The sequence below is a fragment of the Phalaenopsis equestris genome, unplaced genomic scaffold, assembly GCF_001263595.1.
Source record: "Phalaenopsis equestris unplaced genomic scaffold, ASM126359v1 Scaffold000002, whole genome shotgun sequence".
Lineage (NCBI taxonomy): Eukaryota > Viridiplantae > Streptophyta > Magnoliopsida > Asparagales > Orchidaceae > Phalaenopsis > Phalaenopsis equestris.
In genome coordinates this window covers 34,028,941-34,046,712 of record NW_018164444.1, presented here as the reverse complement: position 1 = coordinate 34,046,712, position 17,772 = coordinate 34,028,941, and the positions used below count along the sequence as shown (strand labels likewise).

General features: G+C 32.0%; 1 protein-coding gene across 4 annotated transcripts in view; it reads left to right on the top strand.

Moving 5' to 3' along the window:
- The window catches only part of LOC110030580 (F-box/WD-40 repeat-containing protein At3g52030), a 58,804-nt gene that overhangs the window by 1,364 nt on the left and 39,668 nt on the right, over positions 1–17,772 (top strand). For all 4 annotated transcript variants that reach the window (XM_020733371.1, XM_020733363.1, XM_020733356.1 and 1 more), the window contains exons 3-5: positions 4,666–4,866; positions 8,613–8,667; positions 16,447–16,545. In XM_020733371.1, the coding sequence (XP_020589030.1) occupies positions 4,666–4,866; positions 8,613–8,667; positions 16,447–16,545 (355 nt within the window). The remainder of the gene's footprint in view (positions 1–4,665; positions 4,867–8,612; positions 8,668–16,446; positions 16,546–17,772) is intronic.

Sequence of the window (17,772 nt, the reverse complement as noted above, 5' to 3'; positions counted from 1 at the left end):
TATATATATATGTAACTGTAGGAAAAAATATTATCTTATGTTCTCATTAAATAAATAAAAAATATATATACAACTTAAATTAACCCTTCTACAATTTGAGGGAAATTCAAATCATCATAATAAAAAGCAAAGAAATCAAAATACAATAATAGATAATTAAGGGAGAATAATTTTTCCTCCTAAAATGTAATAACATACCTACGGTTTTCTGAACCAGATATGCATATCAACACTCCCACTAAAGTTGTGTTGTTTATATCATACATTACAAACTTGCTGCTGAGATCACTGAAGTGATGCTGAGGAAGAGCTTTGATAAGAATACTAGCAATTTAATATTGAGTTGGGAGACAACTGAACAACTCCTTAATTAAACTTCTCATATTCTCTCAATCTTTATATTTTTGGTTTGGTCATGGTGTATCAGATTCTTTGAAATGCTGACAACTAATTGACTAGCACTAAACATATTAATGGTTCTTTGGTTCTCCATGTGAAGTTCCACCAGTAATTTCTTTAGTCATTTACCTGCACAAATTCTTAGGGTTATATCACGATACTCAGATTCTTCACTTCTTCTTGCCATCATAACTTACTTGTTTACTACTCCATGTAACAATGTTTCCCTATATAAATGAACATTAACTCGTGGTAGATCTTCTATCAGTCAGTTCTCATACCTAGCTAGCAACAATATAGATTTCAATATCACAGTTTTTAGTCTTCTTGACTATCAATTTACGTTTTTGAGTCATCTTTTGGTATCTCAGTATTCAAAAGATTGTTTCTAAATAATCTTCATTTGGATCGTTTATATGTTGACGCTCTATACCCATAAGAAAACAATGTCAGGTTTTGTATGTGACAAATAAAGGTTTTTCCACAAGTCTTTGATACCTTCCTTTTAGCTGGGGTATTATCCTCTCCTTTTGATGTTCTTCGATTGAGATCCATTGGAGTGTCAGTTGGTTTTTATCTTAATATTTATGTCTCATTTAATAAGTCTATTTTATTCAAGACATGACCATTACTTATTTTGATCTAGCTACTTTCATTTCCAGGAAGTATCTTAAAGTTTCAATATCTTTGATCTGAAATGCAGAAGTCATTAATTTTTTATTATTTTAAGTTTGATTTTGTCATTATATATAAATAATAAGTATGACTGTTATACATTTTTGATTTGATTTCACAAACAAAGTGTAATCAACTTGACCCTGATAGGTACCCATTGATTAGAATAGTCTTGGTGAATCTCTTTTCAAATCCAAGAATCTCTTTTTCCAGCTTTTTTCCAAGCAGGAATAGATAAGACTTTTTGGATTGAATTTGAGACCTGCACATTACTGGGTTATGGACAAAAGATTTGTAATAGAATAATAATTTTTGATGTCGCAAATTCTTCTATCAAGTACTTTGTGCATTCTTGTGCTCCTTTAGTATTCATCATGTGTTGACCCAACCTCTGTGTGAATATTTGGGGCGTGTGGAGTTTGTTATAGTGATTTTCATTTTTGATTTTAATAAATACATATTGTCCCTTACATGCTCATTGAGTTTTTTTATTTTTTTATTTTTTTATTTTGGTGTACTCACGGAGTTCCTGATTCTTAGTGGGGGACGTGAGGATTTAGAGGAATAATAGGTTCATTTTCAGTTTGATTTTTGATTGTGGGGACAACTGTGGGTTCATCATGGATATAAGGGAGGTGAGTTTGAGGTTTCTGAATGATACTCCTAATTTGTTATTCTCTCAAACTCCTTAGATGTTAGATTTGGGGTAATATGGTTGATTTTAAAGAAGGTGACATCAATGAAGTTGTAAAATCTTTATGTTTATGTAGAGGAGCATTTATATCCTTTTTTGTTTGAAGAGTAGCACACAAAGATGCATTTGATTGACCTGAGATTAAGTTTTGTATTATTAGGTTGATGTAGATGAACAAAAGTGATGCATCGAAAAAATTTTAGTGGCAAGTTAGAAGTGAAGGTTTGAATATGCGGGTTTGATTTTATGAGTGTTGAGAGATTTTTTTAAAGTTTAAAACTTTCTTGGACATCCTATTTATGAGATAAGTGGATGCTAGAATTGCATCTCCCATAAGTATTTGGGTACATAGTGGATATAATTGACCCAACCACTTTAATGAGATGTCTGTTCTTTCTCTCAGCCACACCAGTTGAAGTGTGTCCACACAAGAGCTTATATGAATAATGCGATTTTTTGATGGATAAGAGCCGAGAGTGGGGTTGTAGTTGTCTTTTGCATTATCAATTTTGAGAATTTGAATTATGGTTTGAAATTTGGTGGGGATCATGCTGTGAAAGGTTTCAAATGTGCTTGAAGTTTAAGATTTTTTCTTCATGAGAAAGGTATAAGTTGTTCTGATGTGATCGTTAAAGGTGACAAGCTACCTAGCCCCATTTGTATTTTTTATTTTTCAGCGCTTCTTGGTATCACTAAGAATCACAGAGAAGATATGCGTTGATTTATATTTCAGGCTTGGGTACACTTATCAGGATGTTTAGCAAGTTAATAACTTTCACGTTGATACAAATTAAGTTTTTAATTAATAAATAAATGGGGATATCATTTTTCAATATAATACAAGTTATGATGCCCAAGTAGAAAATACCATAACATAACTTGAATCTCATGAGAAACATACTCGGATACATGACTTGACTAAGGATTGTGAATATTGGTATAATCCTTTTGAAGTGGGAGTCCTAGTGAGCATATAAAGTCCAATGCGAGGGAAAAGGAACCATAATATAATGAGAGATTCCTAGGAAGAAAGTTGGCCATACAGTGGAGTGAGGCAACCATGATGGGGGCATTGGAGAGGTTCTAGGAGAGAGCAAGAGAGGCAGGGGAGGTTGGTAGAGTTATGCCTTTTAAATCATACATTGTCAATATTTAATAAATCATTCTAAATCACATAAACTGTAATATAAGATGCATTATAATTTTGACGTCTCAAAAAAATATTTGGCAGTTTTTAAGCTAAATCTCAGTTAAAACCTTGTGCTAAAACAACCCTTTGTGTCTGAAGTAATTTGCTGCCTGAAAGTTTGGAATCAAGGTGAAATAAAATGCATTTATGTGGTGACATATACTTTTATGAACTAGGATAATGATGTAGTGTGGTAATTATAGAAAATATATTGTGAAGAACAATTATATTATATAGATGGTATGAGTGACACTCATGTAAGGTTAAAATAATGAAAAATAATATGGGGTTGTTTGGGGTTCATGTGAAATATGGCCTGCTAATTTGAATAAATAATGTTGACAATTAGGAAGGAAAACTACCAACGAAAATCAACTTGTTAAATGACACAAAATTGAGTTAGCACCTTGTATTGTTCTTAACTGATTTCGATTCATAAAATAACCCAAAATACTTAGGATACTTGTAGAAATGATGATGGTGAGACCACATGAAAACATGACTTTGAGGATGAAAGAACTTGCAAGCAAACCAAAAGATTTTAGTTTTCTTTTCTTTTTTTACATGCTTCTATAATTGAGATGATGATTTCCATGCTTAAAATTATAGTTACATTAATGTGTAATATTTTCTTTGTGTTCTTGCTTATAATAAATTATTGATGCTATAATATATTCTTATTTGATTAAAAATTTAATTTTCCTATTTACATGCACCTATTGGTGCATATAGATCAATCAAATTATTCTATTTTTTCTGTTGAAAAAATAAAAATATCTTGCTCGAGGGGAAGGGACTGACTCTAGCTAAATAGTTGAGATGATTTCAACAGTGATGATGATGATAATGACATGACCATGTGAAGTGACATTTGCGACGTCTAGGACATAAGAACCACCAGCAAACCAAAAAATTTTAGCCTGATTAGTATGCTTTCTTAATCAAGTTTTAGGATTAAAAGCATACTTTAGAGTAGATGTTTGATGTTGTCTACATGCTATTTTGGCTAAATTAGCCCTTTCATGCTATACTATAAGCTTGTATGATTAAAAATTGATTTATCTATTTAGAGGATATCTGTAGGTATAGTGACATCAATTATCTGGTCTCTATCCTATTCTTTTATGGAAAAAGTAGGCCATTCTCGTGTGCAAATGATAGAGGGATTTGACTCATCATTTTCCTTTCCAACCTAAATTCAGCAAGATTTAATGTAAGAAGCTGTGGCGATTTGGAAAAACATTTGGAGAAGCTTTTTTTTTTCCTCTAGCGTGACATTTTGTGAATGATAAGGGAATCAACCAATTCTTTAGATGACTGAATTGGAGTTGTTTTCCAACTTTTTTCCTCTCTTATTCATTCTTATATAATTTTTTTGTTCTATAGTACATTTTAGATGATTATTGTATTATTTAAAGTATGCTTTGCTGTAGCATGTTTGAGTTATATCTCGTAGACACTTTTTTGGTCCTTGGCTTGCGACTAGTTTATGTATTTGTGAATTTCAAGGATTTATTATTAATTTAAATATCTTGAAATTTTCGACCAATATGTTTTTTTCTTGCATTATTGTTGCAATGAACCTTTTCTCTACATTCTACATTCTACATTCTACATTCCATGGCCTTGTTGTTCTTATGAGACTGATTTTTTTTTTTCATGCAGCATACTTTTTTGTTATATTTTCTAAAATATTATTTTTTTATAGGAACAAAATAATTTACTCTTCTACTTTGATGAGGGATCTTTATGAAAAGATTAGTCTTCATGGTAGGTCAAGTTCTAATTTATCAGTTCCCGTTGAAGCATCTATGAAGAGATACTTTGAAAAACTAGCGTTGGAGCAACATAGATTGTCTTTCTTAGGCAGTTCTTCTGAAGTTCATCAATGGAGAGGCCACTCTTCAAGGTTTGCTTTTTTATTCTGATATCTCATCATAATGCTTTTTTACAGTGATTTCTTGATCGTCCCAAATTCATTTATCCCAATTGGCTTGTTTGAATATATTTCAAGAATATATGTTAGAAAGGCATAACATTAATCTTTAATAAGAAAAAAAATCGAGGAACTTGAGCCTTTTTGTGTGCCATTTAACAATCACACCTTCTAGCAAGGACACATGATTGACATCAGTCTCATGATATTGATTATTAATATTATTGGTTTGTTAGCGTTAGGAAATATTAGATTTTTTGTTAATGTTTATGGATCTACCTATTTGATAATATTTAGGTTTCTTTTATTTAATATTTTTACTTGTTGTTTACATAGACTCTTTAATATAAATAGGGACCTAGAATTTTAATTGTGAATTATTTTAATTGATGATTGAATTAATTTGTGTCTTGTTCTAGTTTTATCCAAACCCGTCGTCTCTGTTTCCTCTAATTCTTTGTTTATTATTAGTTTATTCTTATCTGTTCTTACTTCCTGTATTTTCTTTTTCTTGGATCTCTTTTTTAGCACCCGCTCAACTCTTCTTTTTGTTCTCTTATAAGAGCTCATGACCTCTCTTCTTTGGCATTGGCTTCTGCATGTGATCTAGTTTGCAATCTCCACTCACTACGATTATTTGCTGTATTTTATTTCTCCAATGATTAATCTCCAATCATGTGCTACATTGATTCATATGCTCTTATTGCTCCTTCGAAGTTGTTCCTTTTTAATTGAAATTTGGAGCTAAGATAGGTACCTTTTGCTATACGCTAAATACTGAACGATAATTTAATATAATGCTGTTTTGTGATCAAAGATTTCATCTGTGGAGTACTTGTGTCAAAAAATTGATGCTCTAAAGGTTATAATCCTTAGACTAGAGTTATTATTACAATTTTCTTCATTGCCACATCTAATCTCATGCCTAGGAAACTTTATGTATCTATCAGTTTCGGTTTCATTTCATAATTGTCCCTCTAATAAGCTTGATTGAATTTTCTGAACTTCAAATTGCGAGTGATCAATATCATTAGATTAAACCTTGCTTACTATTGATCATTTGACATGAATTAGGCTTAATTTAGTTTATTATTGTCATGTAATTTGCATGAATTTAGTTTGTAGTAATGAAATTTCATTCTTGCATTTATTTAATTTCTTTTGTTGATAGGAGTATTGATTCTTATCATTTCAGTTAGACCATATATCTTGCAGTTACATCTTGCATATTCATTTATCTCACTGCATGTAGATTGTTTCAGCATATCATCATGATCTTGTTACTTTTCAGAAGTCAGGAGCACTTTTAACTAAGATTAGAATTAAGAATTATGTCATTTAATAAAATTATGGCTAAATTGTTGATCTTAGTCCTCAAATTGAATTTCAATGATGAGAATGATGCCATCTTGTAAGGAAAACCCACAGGGTTGATCCTGTCACTTGATCCAATATCCATCATCTCAAGAATATAAATATTTATAATCACCTTTATAATAATGAGTACATAGAATCAATTGCTGAAAAGTCTCCCTCATATTATTAACAAATTATAAAGCCTTAAGTCTATTATAGCTCACGTTATGAAAATATTGTTGAGGATACTATTAATTTTTCTGTTTTAATTAAACCTATACTTACCCTAGCCTTTTTTCCTCAAATATTTAAGCCTAGAGAGAAGCCAGACCTATACTAAATCTTTTAAATCCTCTTGCTAAAGATACTAATTATATTAAAAATATTGAAAATAATATAGTCTTTCTTAAGGATGATCAGGAAGAAAATTCCCTAGCACCTAAGCATACTATTAATTTCTTTTAAATCAAAATTAGACTCCAAACTGGTGTATGATCACATCATACTTAAATTGCTTGTTAACCTGGCACCTGTTCTCACATTCAACGGACCATCTGTCTAGATTTTTCATATGGAAGATAATAAGCATTTTAATTTTATATTTGGTTCTGTTATAGGACGTAACATAAGTGGTAGAACCATATTGATAATTGAATTTAAGCATTTGATTTAATTTCTTGAGATGTAATTAATTGTTGTGTGCGTAATTATTTCAGCTAATTTACTAATTTTATATGCCCAATGATAATGCACAGTTGGTTAGCTATTAAGTCACACATTCATTTTTTTTACTGTCAGCGTTTGGAATGAGCATTTGGTTATAGTAGATTTTGATGAATTGCTAAATTGTACAAAACTTTTGATATTTAAACTACAACTTATTTTCTCGAAATTTGTCAAACTTAAGTATTTTTTTTCTCAAAACATCATTATTTTGCAATGCTCAGGATGAGAAAATTGTTTAACTCTCTGAGTCCAAGTTTTAAAATGCATCGTGCTATCGTGTTAAAAAATATAATTTTTTTATTATTGTAATAAACAGAGCCATTGCCGGTCGTCCCAAACCCAGGTGTGAAAAGTGGAGGGTTGCGTTAGGTAGTCGACAGTCAACGTAAAACTTGTAAAACAAAATCACGACATGAATGTAATTTTAGTAGTAGTAACTTTAGTGAAAAGTATAACTTTGGATGATCAAATTATTAAAAGGTGTGAACGATTTAGATATCTCGGGTTTGTTGTTCAAAGCGATGGTGATATAGATGAGGATGTTAATAGTAGAATTCAAGTTGGTTGGTTGAAGTGGAGGAATGCTCGGGCCTTTTGTGTGATAGAAAAGTACCGCTTAGACTGAAAGGAAAATTTTATAAGACGGTGGTGAAACCTGCAATGCTCTATGGCGCTGAATGTTGGCCTTTAAAAGAGAAGCAAAATACTAAGTTAAGCGTTGTCGAGATGAGAATGATTAGGTGGATGAGTGACTTGACACTTAGAGGTAAAATGCGAAATGATTATATCCGTGATAGGAATGATGTAGCTCTTGTGACGGAAAAAATTAGAGAAAGTCGTCTTAGATGGTTTGGTTACATTAAGCGTCGACCATCTGATGATCCGATTAAGAGAGTAGATGTTTTAGATTCGACTTATGTTAAGAAAGGCAGAGGTAGATCTAGGAAAACTTGGACTTATTGTATAAAAAATGATCTTAATTTATTAGAACTAAATGAAAATATGACACTAAATAGGACGCAATGGAGAAAAATGATTCATGTAGCCGATCCCACGTAGTGGGATTACGGCTTTGTTGTTGTTGTAATAAACAGAGCATTTCTAACCAATGCTTATTTTTTGACAAAATGATTACATCTAATAATGCTACTAATAATATTTGTGGAGATTATAATTGGCTCATCAAAAGTATCACATTCAATTTTTTAGCACTTTGGAAAGCTCCTCACTATTATAATGTTTTCCACAAAAGCTAAACTTCCTGATCGTCTCAGTTGAGGGTCCCAACGAAGTTGAGATTATTGAAATAAGAGCTGCATTCAAAATGATTCAGGTTCATTACTCTATTGCTTACTCCTAAAGTTCACCTAAATTGCAACTGCTTAGTCAGAAATTATAGGTTTTAGGTCTAAGTTTATGGTGCAGCATTCTCCAACTATGATTATATTGTTTATTTTATTTTGTTATCTAGCAAGATAAGATCATCATAAGTGTAATATTCTTACAATTAGACCTGTCACAAATTTGCTCAGATAATTGATTTGAAAGTTTTTTTTCCACATACTTTAAGATATTTTTCTACCAGACCTTATCATGGTTATGCTGCAATAGTTTTATTTTATTTTATTGTCTTTTAGGATTGATTTATGTCGTTTGAGGAGAGGGCTCATTCTTTCAGGAGCAGAAGACAAGGTATTTATGCTCAATCTATTTATACCACACAATTCTTATATATTTACCTATTGAACACCCAAACTTTCATATATTCATGCATAACACTCAAATCCTTAATATCACATCTAAAATATTGCTATCACCTACTTTTTAAAAGTGAAATAAACCTTTTCATACATAGGTTTATCACACCGAAGTCTTATATATTAAATATGAAAGTTTAGGTGTTATATATGTAAATACATTAGAATTGTGTGTTATGTATGTAAATTTCTCTATAATAAATTATTTCTATTCCATGAATTTGATATTAGAATGAAAACTTTAATCTTCCAAGCTAAAGAGAAGTTTACATTTTACCGTTTATCAACTTTATTTGTCGGCATTTGTTATCTTATCATCGCTATTAGCATTGCGTCAATCATTTTGACTTTGCTTTGTGGATACTTATGACCCGTTGGGGCAACTTATAAGTGCGGCAAGTGCGGCGACGTTTTTGAAAAAACGCCGCCTAACCATTTGGTTTGTGCGTTTTTGAAAACGCTGTCTGCCGCGTTTGAGTTTTTTATACTTAATGCAGGCCACGGGTCGACCCCCGGGCCACGTTTCAGGAGAAGCTGCTTATTCTGAGACGCACAAGCTGCCCCAAACAGACCCTTACTCGATTCATTTTTGTTGCATTCCATATGATGTTAACTTAAATAATGCATGACTCAATTTCTAGTCTCGTAACATTTGGTCTACTCTTTCTCTTGCTATTTGTTTCAAATTAGTTTCATCTACTTTGTTGGTCATACACGTGCAAATCATTTAATTTTTCACTATCTTTTATTCTCAGCGGGTGGCATGCTAACATCTCTATAACATAATTGATTTTCTCTTCATCATTCCAGCTACAAATATAATTAGCTACAAAGATAGATTTTCACCCTTTAACATGTTAGACGTTTTCCTTCTCAATATTTTTTTTGCTTTTTTTTCAATCATTAAACATTCAAATGGTAAACCAAGACCAATCACATTTAACTTCATCATAACATTGATGATGCCAAACTTCATACAGTTTTTAGATGATTTATTCATTATTTTATTGGTGCAGTCCCAAATAAATGAAAAAAAATTGATCATTTATAAAAGGACATCTAGAACAATTTCAATTTATCCAATTAAAAAATATTTAGAGTTATTTCTTTTAATTAGGTGGCATAACAAGCCATTTTTTGTTCATCATGTTTGATCAATGGTGAAAATTTTTTGAAATAGATTACCAGATCATCTTAGATTGCAGATAAGCACCAATAATCTTGATCTTGCATTTGAAAATATTAACACTAATTGTGTGGACAATGAACAGTTTTCACATAGAAGGTTAATGCCCATTATCTACATCCACCTGTTATAAATCATGATTCCCATAATACTCTTTTTTTTTCTTAAAGGTTGAATCATCTGAAGTTATGCATATTTAAAATATTTGTTTAGTAGGTTTCATTTATGACGGCAAATAAAGCACACCACACTAAACATTCTTCCGCTTGAAGGAAGTAATTTATTTTTATTTTATTGTTATGTTCTGTTGTCAAATTGCCTGATATGACCTACATACTCGGTTACAGTGCTTTTATTAATCCATGCATTTATGTTGACCAAATGCCGTGGGAAGGCGTTACCTTGCATGCTTGTAGGTGTAGTCTTACTGAAAGATGGGATAATAATGACAAAGTTCATTATGATACACATTTGTTTTTTGGAAGATTTACATACATACCACTCAATTCATAGGTATTTACATATCTAACACCTAAACTTCAATTTTTACATATGTGCCACCTTACCTATGTATGAAATGCTGTCTTTCACTTTTTAAAAGTTAAAATAGTGGTATTTTTGATGTGATATGAAAGATTTGGATAAGATTTGGATATAAATGTAAAAATAAAATTTTAGGTGTTAGATATGTAAATAAATAGGAATTGGGTGGTATGTATGTAAATGCCCCTTGTTTTTTTTTTTGGTATCTTATTAATAATGGAAGCATGTAGCAGTTGGCTCATTTGGATTTTTAGTTGATTCTCAATCTTGTTTCTCATACTTTATTATATTAGGAACGTTAAAAAACACTTGTGCAGCAATACTTTCCTTGGTTAATGCAATATAAAGAAATATATTTGTCTTTTGATCTCTGCATCCTACTCATAGTCATTATCAATAACATTATTATAACTATTTGGTGTTTGCTTTTTCAGTCTTTGCCTCCATTTATTATTACAGAGGCCAAGAGTTACATGAGGCGATAAACTTATTATGAACAATTTTTTTTTTGCATAAATTTTATGCTCGTTACTTTTGGTAAATTTATTTTCCATCCTAATCTTCTATAATAATTTAGCTACCTTATACCATTTATATGTACATGTGCGAACCACGGAAGTCGATTTTATATTATCTCATCTTCACTAATAGTTACAATTATTGATAGAAACGAGATCTTTTTGCCCACCCATTCTCACACAATTTTTATATGTGCAGCTAAAATTTTTTGATTAACTCAAGGTTATGAAACCCAACCAAAGCTCTAATGCTCTGGATAAAATTTGATACAGCATAAATTCTCATAAAATTTTTTGCTATTTGTCATTTTAACTATGACACTTATTTAGTATGTTTTTATTTAACAAAGATGCTTTCAAGTATCTGTCAATATGTATGGAGGACATGACATATGGTTGCTTGTCCCCTTAATCTTTTACTAATGAGAGGCTAACTTGCCTTGTCAAGGAAAAAAAAAATATTTCTTTCTGGAAATCACAATGGCTTCAACGATGTCCCTTATTGAATTCAAATTCGTTGTCATCCCTTGAATCACTTCCTCATAGTGTCCTTTAGAACATCCTTAACAATTTTCTCATTCATAACATTTATATTTCCTTCCATAATTATTTTAATCATATTCTTTATAGTTCCCTCTACAATATCTGGCACACCCCAACTGACCCCCGCTAAGTATCGGTAAAGGCGCGACAAAGGCAAATGCTTCTGTCAGATTAAATTTTCACCAACAATCATTTTGATTTGTAGAATCAGGATTCAGTGGGTGATAAACTTGTCTTAATTAAATCGCCACAAACATACATGATACATTTCATTTCATAATTCATTCATATGCATATACTTGTAAGTGTGAAAATCATATCATCAAAATATATATATCTATACAAAGCTGTGAAGTCCAAAATAATGATAGTATGTATCCAAAAGTTTGTACAAGCTCCCAAAATTATAATATAAAAGTTGTACAAGTCACGTTTGGCTACTCGCCCCGGTGTTTCTTACCCCTTTCTGTATGTCAACAATGTAGAATGAGCAATAATAACTTCTCCGAAATAATTAAAGCTAAAATAAAATTTTGTAGACAAAAAAAAAACATGCATGCATGCTTATATGAAATTCATGTACATAATCATAACACATAACACATCATGTTTTAAATGTATAAACATGAAAAGAAATGACATGTAGTGCATGAAATTATGATTGCTATATAGAATATTTTTTTCATTCATTCGTGTATAATCATAAACATATAGTCATAAACATGTTCATAAGAGTAGTCAGCTTGATCATAGGAATGTCACTTGTAATTATATGGGCTTTAATTATTCTTTTGTCATGCATGTCATTGGGCTGTCACCCAGCCCGAAGGCTACAATAGCTATTGATAAAGGTTGGACCATCCCAAAATAACAGTTATCAATTGCCCTCTTGATACCAATGGTTCCTCACATTACGTCGCTTTATAATCCCAACGATTCTCAGAGGTTTGCCACTATATGAAAATTAGGAGTCGGGAATCCATCAATACTTATCATCGGTACTTGCATGTATTCTTGTAATAACGTGCCTATAACTAGGGCTGTCAAAACGACTCGTTGTCGCAAACACCTCGTGTTTGGCTCGTTAAGAAGCTCGTGTTCGACTAGTTCGCTGAGCTAACGAGCTAAACACAAAATTTTTTTGCGCTAGAGATATAAACGAGCTGAACACAAACAAAATTTTATTTGTTCGTGTTCGTCTACTACTAAACAATTATATATATATATATATATATAATGAGTATTATTTAAAAAAAAAACTTAATTGACCACAAGGCTACAAAGATTTATAATCAATTAAAAATATTAATTAAGAAAATAGAATAAAAATTATTAAATTAGATTCAAATGATGTTTTAAATTTTGTCCTAATCTTTAACATTTTATGGTTACGTGATTAGTGTTGTCAAAACGAGTTGTCAAAACGACTTTTTTCGTGAACAGCTCATGTTCGGCTCGCTAAGCAAACGAGCCGAACAATGAGCCGAACAATAGCTGAGCCTGGGCTCGCTCGTGTTCGGCTCGTTTACACCCCTACCCATAAAAACACTTGTGACATTTGTTAAAGCATAATTCTTGTAATAAACATTCATCATAGATATTTTATATATCATATGCATGAATCCTAGTAAATGAATACCTGCAATCAATGTTTTCATAAACACATGCATCACATTTATAACATGATAAAAATCATGTATCATATGGTGCAATCAATTTGCATTCATACAGTCAATGCAGATATTCATTTTTAATCTGGAAGAAATTCTAAATGCAACTGTGTCAAACATAAAATCACATGAAAACCTACAGAGTTTAGTGCTTCTTAAATTAGCGCAAAATTATCTCATTTGAATTGACGGAGTAACACTGCAACAAGTTTTCCCAAGTTTGTCTCGAGTTCACCGTCTAGCGTAAACAACCTACGAATTATGCCAAAGCCCTTATGGAACTCCACAAACCAATTTCCTCGCTTTCGACATAGGTTTGTCTCCGCTACAACTATTGGAATTGAAGAAGTGCACCGATTTGTGGCAAATGTCCAAATGGAAGTAACAGGAAAAAATTCCTGGAATATCATGAAAGAGGGTTTTCTACTCACCGATTTTGTCCCGAAGCCTTGAATTGTCGAATGCTACACTCTGCATGTGCATGACTATTGTTGAATCCCACTTGTGTTATAATGCGCGGGGTGAAGCTTTCGCTTGAGGGAATGAATCGGGAGAGGGGAAGTGAATGTGACATTATAACTCACCCAAAATACCTTTAAGTCGTAAATTCTAATCAAGTCGTTGCATGAGCAGCTGAGCGCGGGAGAGGTCGACTGGGAACAATGAGGGTGTGGGAGCTTAAGAAATGATTAAGGTTAATTAAATTTAATTAACTCAATATATTATTATTTTAATATCTTTCATTATATTCATAATTAGTGTATATTGCTATATAATAAATTGATCTATTCAACATATAGAATTTTATAAAATTGTTTCGGTCGAATTTCGGGAAATGCAAATTTTTGGTACATTTTATAATTGTTGAACTTTTACTTGGTTTCTCAAATATTGGGTGTTACAACTCGCTCTTCATAAGACTTTCATCCTCGAAATTGCTGAGTTTACTTGAACAGAAGGATAATTCTGTCGCATTTCTTTTTATTTTTCCCATATAGCTTCTTTTTAGGCATGCGCTTCCACTTTATCTTGACAAAAAGAATGTCCGTTCCTCAGCTTTTAACATCAATTTTTAAAATGATTTCAGACTCTTAAATATAAGTTAAATTTTTTTGACCTTCGATGTCTTAATGTGAAATCCTCTAGTCTAATTTGAAACCCATTTTCTTAGCATTGAAATGTGAAACACATCATGAGTATTTGACATATCGATAGATAAAGCTAGCCTGTAAGCAACTGGATCAATCTTTTCTATAATTTCAAAAGGATCGATGTATTTTGTACTCAACTTGTCCCTCCGCCTAAATCTGACTGCACTTTTCATTGGCCTGGCTTTTAACAATATGAAATCACTAATTTCAAATTCTAATATTTTGTGATTTGGTTCATAATATTTCTGTTGTTGATCCTGAGTAGCTTTTAATCTGTCTTTGATTAATCTGGTTTTTTCTGTGGTTTCATAAACCAACTTAGGATATAACATTCGATGTTCACCCACTTCAACCCAACTTAATGGAAGTTTGCATTTCCTGACATACAATGCTTCATAAGGGGCCATTTTGATACCAGACTGATAGCTATTATTGTAGGCGAGCTTGGTCTTTGGAATTTGATCTCCCAAACTGTCTCTAAAGTCGAGAACATAAAGCCTCAACATATCGTCCAGTACCTAAATTGCCCTTTCTGATTGTTGATCAGTTTGTTGATGAAATGATGTAGAAATGTGCAGATCCGTTCCCATGCCTTGTTGAATGTCTTTCAATAATCTGGACATGAATCTTCCATCTCTGTCAGAAACAATAAATTTTTGAATATCCTTCATTTAATATTTTTTTAACATATAATATAGCTAATTTTTTAATTGAATCTGTGTGTGTGATTGATAAGAAATGAGCTGCCTTTATTAGCCTGTTAATAATTGCCCAAATACTGTCGTGGCCCTGTCTGGATCAGGGAAATCCCATAACAAAATCGATACAATTTCTTCCCATTTATATTCAAGTATTGACAATGACTGTAGCAATCCGTTTGGTCTCTGATGCTTAGCCTTTACAAACAAGCTTGACATTTAGACACATATTTTGCAGTTCATACATGGCCGCCAAAATATCAATTTGAAGTCCTTGCACATTTTTATGCTGCTTGGATGAACTGTGTGAATGATGAGCTTCATGTAGAGTTTTCTTTCTCAAATCAGAATCAACAGGCACTTATAACTATAACTTATTTCTGATTATATCATTTTCATCAATATTTATAACCAACCTCTTTCTTGATTAAAGTTGTTTCAGAGGTTTTGGATATTCAGTATTAATTTTCTGAACTGCCTTGATTTTATCTATCAGTGTTTGTCGTACTTTCAACTGATATAAAAAAATGTTGAAGGTCTTCAATTAATATTATTGTTTTTGGTATCACTCTTTGTTTCTGTACCTTTTCTTCATTATGAAATTCCAACTTGTTATCCTTACTTCGAGATGGCGTTTTCTATGGGATGGTTTTAATTGGCTTTCAAATGGTAAATTATACATTTAGCGACCTTCAATTTCTTATCCAATGAAATTTTAAAATTTTTTTGAAGTAGAGTTATTTGTACCTCGAAGAATTGATATAGTTCAAGACATCTACTTCTTAATATTCATAGTTAATCTTATTTTTGGTGATATAGTTATGTTAGCTGTTATTTTATATGGTTTGAACTTTTTTATCTTTTTGTCAATTTTTAAGATTAAAATGATATTCTAATTGGATATGTTTGCTATTATTTTAATGTTATTAGTGTTATAACGTCCATTAGTTTGTAGGATGGTTGATTAATGAATTAAGAAATGACATTTGTTTTGTCATTCTTTATCTCGTTGATCCTCCTTCCCTTTTCCTGCCTTTCTTCTCTTGACTTTCTTCTCTTGACTTCCTTATTTCTTCCACCTTTTCTTCTCAACAATTTATAGGTACTAAAATCCACAACTATTTTCACTTATACTTCCTCATGCTAAGTCACGTGAAGTACAAAATTTAGAAGGTTTGGAATTTATTTACTGTAACTCTCTCATAGTTTTCATTTTCACTAATTTTGATTCCTTGTACTTTATTCCCTTCATTTCTATTAGCCAATATTCTATGTTATACCAATAATTAAAGAGAGACAAAGTGGGTTTTTATTGCATTTATCGAGAAGCGATTTCTGGATCTTGCATTTGTAATGAATTTTTGTATAAGTCTGTATGATGAAGTATTCCATTTTGCCATTACAGGTAATGCGCCTATGGTCTGCAGAGAGCTGTAAATGTTTGAAGGAGTACTTCAATCTCAACAAAGACGCTATGGTTGATTACGATTTTGATGAAAACAAGGTATGGAGCACCGACACATCTTGTCCCTATTCTATAGTTTGCATAACCGTGAACTGTAATGTAAATCTTGCTATGTGCTGGTATATTCAAGCAGTAGTGGATGAAACTTGTTAGAAATTTTAATTTGCATTATATATTGAAGTCATGTTTACCCGGAATAAAAAGGAAATTAAAAATATAAAAAAAAATAAATGTGGCCATGCATCATCAAGACATTGCCTATTGCTTTTTTCACAGTGGGCGTAATGCCTAAATTGAGAAGGGCCCTTCAACATTGAAAAGATATATGAAGGAGTAGCTTATCAACTTAACAATACAAAGACTTTAAGTCCTATTTTTCTTATAGATGACTACCTCTGTAAATGTTATACGAAGTTGGCTAAGCTATTGTGCATACTGAACAAGCCAAAAGGCAAAGCCATCATTTTTGGCTCAATGTGCTCTTGCAACCAAGTCAATTTTTATAAATGGCCTAGCTCAATAGGTCCTAGGATCAAGCCAAGCTGCAATTAGTTTAGTAAGCTCAAATAGTCAAACTAGTTTAATAATGAAGGTCGTAAATCTAAAAACCATTCAATGCTGAGAAGACCTTGTAGTTTCAATTATAAAACAAATAATATATATTATCCGCTATAAACAATGTCAACATGCAGATCATCTTATATATAGTTCATGAATTATGAAATTTTTTAAAATTGTGTTCAACTTTAGATGGACTCAACCAAGCATTTTCATAAAATTTGCAATTTCTTTATTCATTTAGCTAAATTTGAAAAATGCAGCAATATGTCAAGGTTTCCTATAAATATTTCCATTGTTTGTAAATATCACATCCACTTTCAATCATCCTAATGCATTATTGTCTTTGTGAAGTCCATCAATATGTGCAAAGCATACCAACACCCTGTGAATTTCAATGTAAATGCATATAATGGTGGCTCGGTTAATCAAGTAGATAAGTCATGGGTGATGAGCCTAAGGCCCCGTTTGGGACAGCTTAAATGTGCGGCGGCGTTTTTGAAAACGCCGTCATAGCGTTTGAAAATCACGTATTGTCTGCGTTTTTGAGAACAGCTTTTTTTATTTATGTTACACGCGGATCGCGGGTATATCCCCGCGATCCGCGTTTCGGCTCCAAAATTTCCTTCGGCTACCCTCAACCCCGCAGCCGACCTTCTTTCGCAAGTGTTGCTCGATCTCGCCTCCGTCGCTCCTCCGCAGGCAACA